This window comes from Acartia tonsa, chromosome 6, assembly GCF_053477335.1.
Source record: "Acartia tonsa isolate MP-2025a chromosome 6, ASM5347733v1, whole genome shotgun sequence".
Lineage (NCBI taxonomy): Eukaryota > Metazoa > Arthropoda > Copepoda > Calanoida > Acartiidae > Acartia > Acartia tonsa.
Window position 1 is genome coordinate 31,430,512 of NC_137265.1, and position 10,651 is coordinate 31,441,162.

A 10,651-nucleotide genomic window follows, 5' to 3' on the forward strand; every position below is an offset into this window, starting at 1 on the left:
CAAAATAGGCACAACTCATTAACATTTACACAGGGAAAAGGGAATGTGATTCTGACAAACAATTCTAAATTAAAATTTCCACACAACCCCCTGCCCCTTTTCCTTCCCTTCTTACCCACCACGTTTAGTTACATCGTCGTGTTTTTTTAAAAATCAATTTCGTAGTTGGTATAAGCTGCATAAATCCTCAAGGTGTCCTCACACATCACTACTGGAAACCTCTATCGACAATGTCCAATAACTGACATTAATTTTTATTGCGGTTTATAAAACCTGTCCTAATCTTTAACCGATAAAAAGACAAATTTTAATAATAAATTAACGTTAAGGAATAGGTAGATTAAATTTCCATTGAAAACCAATTTATTTTTTAGTTGCGAAACTTCTATACATTTATTTATAGTATTTATCTGTCTGTATGTCCATTTTGGCCATTTTGCTTCAAGATGGTAATTTTACAAAGGTATAACCATCTAATTGTATACATAGCATGAATCTAAGGGGTTAAGATGATAAATTAATGTACATACCCAATCATGATGAACAAAGTTACCCTTTCTATAGATTGAAATTGTTGATGGGAAAGGTGTATCCAAATTTTTAAGTCAACGAATGAGAAAACTTGTTTTTAAACTTTGGCTACCATAAGTTACAGTCCAATGTCCTCTACTAATGGAATAAATTATCTTGTTTAAAACTAAATAAAATAAATTTTGTTCTCTGTTTAGAAGTACGTAAATAAACAAAATTAAAATCAGCTCCTGGGTTATCTTTTAAATTTGTGTTCTTTAATCTTATAAATTATTGGTATTTTTTAAATTTTAATGTTATAGACAAAAAATGACGTAAATATCAGACAAACCAGCTTCGTAACAAGAATTCTAAAATATATGTCAGTTTAAACCACTATAAACGAAAAATAGTCGACAGGATCATGATAAAGTTGAAAATGTCAAGACAAGCTTTTTCTGGTAAATTTTTATAATTCTTCCAAATTTATTGGATAAAATCATATATTAACTCACTTTTTTTACGAATTCACTATTTTCTTTCTTTTTATTATGTTCTTTTAACTAACTAACACTTATGTTTGACTGTTAAAATATACAAAAAATAGCATAAAACATTACTTTTTTAAATAAAACACACAGATCAGGGTTTTATATTTGTAAACCACTGTAAAAATTTAAACTTAAGTCTTGTATTTTGTAAACAGGTAGCAAACAGGGCTCAATATTTACAATATTTATTATTATTATTTTTAAAAAATCATGAAGAATATTTTCAATTTTCTATAATTTAATATTTTAAAAATTAATTTTTAAAATATTTCCTAAGTTTATATATACCCCGGTTCAGGTCTATAAAGGTAGAAATAGGTATAAAGCCGATATTACGAGATATTTCATATATGTACAAGTGCCTTAAAGCTCAGTATGGGGCGATTTTGTATTTTATCATTTCCTGTAATGCCCATATGAATTTTGGTTAGGTTAAAAAAGATATGTTATCAGAAAGAAAGGGAATGTAGGGTGAAAGTTACCCCTACCCCTAAAATATTTTCAAAATTAAGAATTTTGCACATTTGTAGGAAGAATGAAATAATATCCATTTAAATAAAATAAAAAAAAGATAACCCTATTCCCAATGGAAAATATAATTAATATGTTACCCCATTCTTCTGTCTTTGGAAGCTGGCGATGAATAATTAATAGGATGAATAAGGATTTGTATTTCTCCTAGAAATTTATTATTGATCTTACTTCTAAAAATCAAATAAATTAAAAATTCTCAAAAAATTGTTTATAAGGAAAAGATACTAAATAATGAAATAAACATGAAAAAATTTTGTCAGCATTTTTCCTATAGTTTTTAAATTAAAATAAAATTTCTGTTTATTTTCGTATTATTTCAATATTGCTGAAACGATTTAAAAACTTTTCATGATATCTTTTATGGTGTGGGAGGAGTTATTCCTATTTTTATACATTTTCTTACAAAATAGCATAAAATCAAATATAATTTCTTTGAAAATTGAACGAAGGTATCATTTTCCATGTGATATTATTGTACTGTACAGCTAATATAGTTTAAGTATAGATAAAATTATTTTTAAATTTTATAATATCGACGCATTCTAATTGCATGCCTGATTGCAAGGTGTGTGTGTTCGTGTGTTTGTGTGTGTGAGTGTGTGTTGCTACCAGCCAAGCCCCTTCAGGCGGAATGGTTTAGGAAGAGTGGGATGGGGAAGTAAAGAGGGAAAGCATTATTTTTACCTGTCTTATAGATAAAAAAAATTTGGTGTAAGGAAATCAAGGGAACTAAAGGGATAAGACAATGCCTGATAAATTGATGTACATCTCAAATGATGATAAACAAAATTACCTCTTATTTAGATTACAATTAGTGGTTAAAATTTATGGACACTCAACTTATTGGACCAACCAATCAAAATTTATTAAAAGGCTCCATAGTTGTTAAACCAACAAATAAGAAAGCGTTATAAACTTTGGGGACTAGTGTAATAAACAGCCCAATGTCCCCTCTCTCCCTGAAAGAAATCAAACTTTTATGAATAAGTATAGGTATTATTTCAAATAGGTATTTTTGTCTTTAGTAAAAGATCTCAACAATGACCCATTGGGCGGGCTGTATTCTTCTTTCCTGAAAGCTTTGTTATGTTCAATTGTAGGTTTTAGTGGTTTATTATGTAAAACCTAAATAAAATCACAAAAGTTAAAATACTGTGGTAAAATATAAACCATAGTATTTTTAAAAACAAAAAATTTGAGAAAAAAATATCAAAAGTCTCAATAACTAAAACAAGCGGATACGCTCCTAGAGGCCTTTAGTGGCACTTGTAAATGGGTGGAAGAGTCCATCCACTTTAATTTTAGTATTATAGAGCAACAAAATTTGGGGTAAGAGGGGGATATAATCTCAAGAGGCGATTTGTTTTGGGATAGTGGGGATAAAAAAAAGTCCAAAACCTTCCCAGGACCTATGAGAAGTTGTACTATAAAGGAGAAACATACTGGCACATCTACACTCCTCAAAAATATCTTCAAACCTGCCTTGGACCATCAAATGCTCTTCTAACAACAGACAAACAAACACCTTGTTACTTTATTCTAAGGATACATTTTAAATTTGCACTGTATTGTCCGAAACCTTAAGATTTATACAGGATACAAAAATGGTACACCCACAATTTTCGATTTCATTATGATTACAAAATATATTGTTTTTTGGTTTATTTTCCTTTTTTTCTGACACTTTTGGTTACATTTACCACATTATAAACAGATTATTAGTACAGCATAAAAAATAAGCTTTTTATGATAGTTTCTACTTTTACTAAAATAAAAGAAGAGGAATGTATTGGCATATAAACTGGTGCCATCAAGTGCTAAACTAATTTAGAACTCTCAGCGTACATTCAAAGAGTTGGTTGTCTGATATACCAGACTAAATTTGGGGCATTGCCAAAAGGTGGCAATTGTCAGCGCTTACTTAAAATGATTTTTTTCTACTAATTTAAAGTCACCTTACTATGCATAATACTAAATTACATTTTGATCAGGCCTATAAGTGCAGAACTGTATTCAGTGCTTAAAAAGCACTTTGAGGGAAAGCACAAAATTTTGTTTTCGGTTTAGAGTGGAAGGACAATACTCTATCCATTACTTGGAAGTTGTAGCATTACATATATGTTTCAATTTAATTTCTGAAATTGAAAATTCATGTATCTGTATTGTTTTTTGTTGGAAATGAATATTAAAAGCTAAAATATGATGCCAGTCAAAAATATATTTTAAACTGAATTACATCATTTATATTCTATTTACTGTACACTCACACACAAATACAATCCTAACTTAAAGAAGTAGAATGAGTGTCAGTTCTAACATATGCATTTTAAACCTGGTATAGTAGCCTATAATGTTAATTTAATGATTATAACATTATAAATTATTATTTAATGTTATTATAAATGTTCATTTAATACATCTGGATATAGTTGATAACATTATTATATGGCCAATGGCAATAACATTCTGACCATTGCAGACAACCAACCCCTTGATAACATGACCTTTTTCTGGAAGTTTAAATTCTGGATGGTACTGAATTGCACATATTTTGGGCAAGGTCATCACCCCTGCTTTAACTAAAAATGTCACAAATTATAGGTAAGTATTAACGTCTTTAATTATGGCGCGGCTTAAGCCGAGGATCGGACCAATCAAATCCCCAACACGACAACTATGGATGGGCCATGCCTTTTGCTACAATGCAATGGCGGTTCTATTACAGATTACATAAAATGAACATAAAATGGTTGTTCTCCTGTTTAGTTATCAATTTCGTCAAGATTTTAATGGCACAAACAGAAAATGGTTAGATTTAAATTATATATGTGTATGTGAGCCAACAATACTACGTTACCTAACCTCCAAGAGATCATCTAGTATTAGCTATACTATGAAAGTTGTTTCTTTAACCAAGACTCACTCAGCGATTTTTGATAGTGCAGTCTTAACAACAAATCTATAGATGTATATACAGACAACTACCTCCCTTCCTTTTTCAAAGACCTCTTTCGTCTGCTCTTAAATTATTTTCTGCTACTTGGCTGTGTTAATATAAGCGACACCATTGGTTGATTTTCAATGACCCAATAGAAAAGTTGCACAGGGCGATTTAGATGGGGAAATACAGTTATTTAATCCTTTCTCCCTCTTGTGTTTTACTCTAATGTCTTTACACAGTTAGCATCTAAAGCCTTGCATTCTTATTCTTCAGACTACAGTATATAAAGTGTGTTTAAAAATAACTATCGCTTCACATTCTAAAAATAACAATTTTTCCTTTTTGTCCATTAGCTATAAAAATGTATTCTAATACCACAGCTCGTGACCTAGCCCTTGCTCTCAGTTATTTAGCCCATCTAAATAGTAATAGACACACAAAAACAAAGAAAAGAAAATACATAAAAAACTTTGTATAATCATTTATATTGTTGTTGATTAAGATGCTGAAACTCTGGTTCCTATGGAATGTTACACCCTTGACCATCTAAAGCCAAATAAAACTGCTGGGGCCTACTTTGGATTACCACCCATGACTGAATCTGAGTAAGTCCTATAAGCAAATAAGGAAGACAACTTTCATAAGCAGCAAAGCCCAAAAAAAATCAATAAGTAGATTATATACTGAATGCTCATGTTATCGGAAATCTTCACAAAAAAATTCAGGCGTCTATCTTGAATAGCAGTTGAGAAAATCACATTTCCCCCATAACGTGACAGACAAAGTGAATTGTAGAGTATTTTCGCTACTAATAAGTTAGTTATTTGCTCTTTTTAGCTCCAAATATTTGGATCTGGCAAATCCCTTGAAAGTGATTCCTGATGGTGTACAGGAATGTAGGGAAAAATTCAGGTATTATTTCTCTTTTATTTACTAAGTATATTTGCGATTACTTTTATTTAATGAAATCTTCCAATTTTTAACATGTACAAAACGGCCTGCTTAATTGCTTCAAGATCCATGTCAGATCTATATAGGAAATAAATGTCTATAAACGAGCTCAAGTTTTCCAAGGAATATATGATTAAAACTCATAGTGCTCCAATAATCCATAATAAACTCTCATTGCCCAGAACGATAAGACCCATTATTTTACTTTATTAAAAATAGATTCATTTTTTTCATTTCATGTTGCTATTTACCTTATATTGTTGTATTTAATTTCTAATCATAAAAAAGAAAATTTAAATTTATAATATGATAAATTTAAGAAAACTATGTTTTAAAAGAATTCGATTGTGGCGACATTTTGTGTGTTCAAATATTAAACTAAAATTGTAATCATCATCATTAACCCTTTGGTGATGGTAATGTAAAGAAAAAAATATAATTTTAAAAAATCTTTTAAAAATCATTTAAATTATTAAACTGTTTTTAACCTATTTTTAAAACATATATCAAAAATATACTATGACACCAGTAGAATTAAACTGCAGAGCCTAAATTTGAATTAAGTCCCCAATAAACTTTTTTGAGGGGATTTAAAAATTAATTTTACTGTTGCTGTGGTCTTTTTTGATCAGAGCAAAAGGTCTTTTTTTATTTGGGTAAAATTCGTAGCTTTTAGAGTGTTTTGCTTCATATATATAGTATTCTGGTATAGAGTAAAATTAGGCCTTTTGATTTCATCTAAATTAATTCATTAAAAACTTAATTCTTTACAATATATTAATGAATTAACTTTATCGTGCTTGTTTTCCATCTCTTATTTAAAACACAAAAAAATTGGCTGTAAAGGGTTAAATAGTGAAAGATGACAACAAACGTTTACGCAATACAACAAATTTTTTTTGTCACATATACAAATATGATAAAATATAAGATTATTCAAACTTATTTTTTTAAATATTTTAAAAAGCATGTATCTTTTATGTGTATAGTTTTTATTCTTTTCATTTTAATTACATAGAAATTATTTAACTACATTGGAAATAAGTCACTTTGTGAAAACACTCTTCTTTGAATTGTAAAAAACTGAAATGAAACGAGACTTCTAATTGGTTCAGACTTCAGAATAATATGTTTTATTCTAATGTTAAATTTCTTCTATATAAATTATTGTTTTAGAAAAAAATTATTTGCATCGAACAGAGTAGAGTTTTTATTATTGTATTGATATAATCTGAATCACATCAAATTGTTCTGTAAGAAACAATTTAACCCCAAACTAAAAAATGCTTTTGCTTCCATCAAAATGATCACAGCAACATATAAAATTGATTTTTAAATCCCCCAAAAAAAGTTTATTGGGGACTTAATTCAAATTTGGGCTCTGCAGTCTGATTCTACTGGTGTCATAGTATATTTTTGATATATGATAAAAAAATAGGTTAAAAACAGTTTAAATATTTACTTTCTTTTAGATAGTAATGCCGGGTGAGGAAAATAGATTTATTGAGAAATAGATATGCATATAGAAAACTAGCCAATAGGGAGATAATTATATCGAGCCAACTCTAGTTGACTATATGTAAGGTTTTAGAATCTCTCCCTCAAAGTGCGTATCGAGCAACGACCCCCCCCCCTCCCTATTTATGAAACCTTATATCCTAACCCTATGGGGTTATTAAGGAACTAAATATTACCTAACCTAACCAGACAAACGAACATAAGAACTTATTTCAATCTATATATAAATAGGCACTTGAAGGGAAACCGCCTTTTTATATGAATTGAAATGAAAAGCAACCAGAATATGTAAATTAATGTTTTTGGTATTTGCTTTTCATTTAACACCAGAAGGATGATTCAATTGCAGATATCAGACCCTGATTTCCCCAACACTTAATCAACATTAGTTTAATACTCCCTAAGGAATAAAATTTACAGTGTATGGTACCTTTGCGATGCATTGAATAGACTCAAACCATCAATCATTACTCATTAGACCTGTATGCATTACCCTAACCTCTGAATAATGTATTAGTACATGGCGTGCACAAAGCTTTTATCCTTGGCTGTTTTATGTGGTTGTATCACGGGGGTGTAGACCCTTGTCAAGTGGGTTGTAAGATGTAAAGTGTGAACACGTGCAGGGTGGATATATGCACGCCTCTGTATATATATGTATATCTGTGTACTAAATAACCTAATTATCTTTTTATTTATTGGAAATATAAAAATAGCCTTAATAATACCCAGTGAAAATAGAATACCAATTAAACCTATTTTTAGTTTTAGATAATTAAAAAAACAAAGATGCTAACATCCATAAAGTGAATCTTTAAAATCAGACGGTAGAACAAAGAAACTTTAACAATTGTAGAGTTTCAGATCTTAATAAGCAGATTATTTATCTATCAGTCTAAACAAAATTGAATATTAATTTGTTCCAAAATTGCGTACAAACAGGAAAAAGGATATTCTTATAGAGATGCTTCGTTTATGATATTGTACCTTGTTATCCTAGGAATCATTATCCCAAAAACCCAAATGGATAGGATATTTATACCATATAAAAAGTTTTTAATTATATTTCCCTTGTTTATTGACAAATATTTTTCCTTGTAGGTATTATCCGTGCAAAGTGTTGAGAGAATCAGATAATATAAAGTAAGAACATTATTTATTTCTTATTTATATCATTATTTAAAATCAACTTTTATTAAATAATAGTTATTTATTGCATCGCATTAAAGACAGCTTTCCGCGGATGTTAAAATAAAAAAATCATAAATAAAAACCCAGTTTTAACCAAAGGCACGTGCTAACAAAACAGGTATTAATTTCATGAAAGGTTGTTAATTAATGGTCTATTAAAAACAATACCGATTATATTTTTCTGTACCCCTTCCCTAGCCTCTAGAAGAAAACAGGAGAAGTCAGGAAAATAGCCTAAAACCACCCAAAGACATTTATAAAGCTTTCCTTATAAGAACAACCAAGTCAGACTTGTTTTTCCGAAATATTTGGCTGCAGACAAAAAAAACTTACTACTTTATATCCTGTTAAAACATAAAAGTATTTCGAATATAAGTATTAAATAATAATTGCTATTTAAGACCAACTAAATGCACTGCCCACATATTGAAATATTTCACTGCTGGAGGCGTGTATGATTGTCATTCTATGCTTAAAGAAGATAAGTATGAATTTTTTTTTTGCAATGAAGCTATTCTACAACTAGCATGTTCGTCAATTCGTCTTTAAAAAGATTTTTGGGGTCTTTTTTATATGTGCAAAAATAATTGCATTCCTATTTGCAAAACAACAATTGGCATATCATCTTTATAATATTTTGAAAAATTTAGGCTTACCCCAGGGCAAGGACGTACAGGGGGGGGGATGGAATAAAAAAAGGGGGTTACCCCCCCCCCCCACCTACCCCAAACAAATTTTGGGGTACCCCCAAAATTTTTAAAAATATATCAGATTAAACGCCCAAAATTTGCCAACAATCTGTCAATTCTTTCTAGTAATACTTGTGTTTTATAACGCTTCACAATTAGGATAAAGAGCATTAATAAAATCCTTTTATTTTTAGGGAAGCTTTGTTTTTCTTCATTCTTCGAAGCCAATCAGTAAGCTCTGGATTCCAATGTGTTTCTGTCTGTAAAAAACATCTATTCGTTTAAATAATAATATAATTGTTTAAGAAATAAAATTTATAAAAGAAAAAAAACCGCTTTTTTTACTTGCCCAAAGGCGTGCTAATTGCTACTTAGAAAATAATATCTTATGGTATAACCATGAAACGATTGATTTCCTCTGAATTAAAACCGGTTTTTAGCCACGCAGAAAAAAAAATCACGTCATATTATAGAGAATTATCTGCTAAACTAGAAATAAATTATAAAATCGGCTCCCCGGGCCAACAAAATTTAATTAGTCCTATAACTTTTTATTTTACTATAACCCTCGAAAAACTGACTTTAATACTATGCGATAAAAATTCCTTTTTTTAAATATTGGATTTTCGTACTATAATTCAGAATTCAGAACAAAAAATTTGTTAAAACGAGGTTTTTTTTATCTAATAGTAGTAAAGCTGCTTGAATTTTTTGAGAGCAAACTAAACAAACTTGTACAAATACTGAGAGCTATCATTAAAAGGTAGAAATCCACCCCTCTACTATTATAAATTTGCATCATATAAAAAAGATAAAATTGCATAGGATGATTCTTTCATGCTTTAATTAATTATAAGAGCTATCCGCTAGTTGATGGGTTCTAACCGTGTCATAACAAAGACATCTTCAAACTGCCCCAAATGGAGGAAATTTTGGTTGCTAATCAGGATATATATTAAATACCTCTTTCGCATTTTTTTCTGTAATCTTTAATTATAAGTTATTTTTCTTAATTATAGGAAAAATGTGTGTTTTTAATCATAACAAAAACAATTATGCCCATAAAAACGCAGCAACAACAAGCTAAAAATATTCTTGAAAGAACAGTAAAAAAAAACATATTTTTTATAATGACTGCAAAATGGAAATTTGGAAGGCCTGCCTTCTTCTTTTTCTCCCCCTTAAAAAATACACCCAATGGCAAAAAACTGTACTTTCAACTGCTTTCAGTAATAAAAAAAGAGTTGCTTCGTATTAAAATTGTACCCAACTGTTGCAGGAATCATCCCGTCAAGTTAAAATTCATAATTTTTAGCACTTGATTATAGAGTTGCTTCGCTAATAATATTGTATTGGATAATTAGATCACATAAAAATTTGTTGTCAAAAAAGTAGAAAATCAACATGTTTAAAATGGACGTACGGACATTCTGGAAATGATTATAGAGTTGATACGCTTTCTAAACTACTACAGGAATTACCATGCAAAGTTTGAAATCGATAGGACAATTCTAACATGCCTAATTAACGAATGAAAGCTATCAATCTCGGACGGACGGACTGACCATAATTATAGAAAAGCTGCGCTTTAAAAATCGTACTACTATTCCCCTAGTTTTAGAGCAGCTTCGCTGCTTATTATATTAATATAATTAACTACAAATTAATAATAACATTTATTAATACAAGTCAAAAACATTTAATGAAAATATATTATTAATATCACACAGAATAATAATCATTACAATTATCAAATAAAATTACTG

At 29.5% G+C, this 10,651-nt stretch overlaps 1 protein-coding gene across 1 annotated transcript; it reads left to right on the forward strand.

Moving 5' to 3' along the window:
- Window positions 1–3,802: 3,802 nt before the first annotated feature.
- LOC145323340 (uncharacterized) lies at window positions 3,803–9,217 on the forward strand. Its single transcript, XM_080165764.1, has 6 exons — window positions 3,803–4,403; window positions 5,039–5,141; window positions 5,374–5,448; window positions 8,107–8,148; window positions 8,598–8,681; window positions 9,080–9,217. Exons 1-6 carry the CDS (start codon window positions 4,283–4,285, stop codon window positions 9,168–9,170), a joined length of 516 nt encoding a protein of 171 aa, XP_080021890.1. The 5' UTR covers window positions 3,803–4,282; the 3' UTR covers window positions 9,171–9,217.
- Window positions 9,218–10,651: the final 1,434 nt, after the last annotated feature.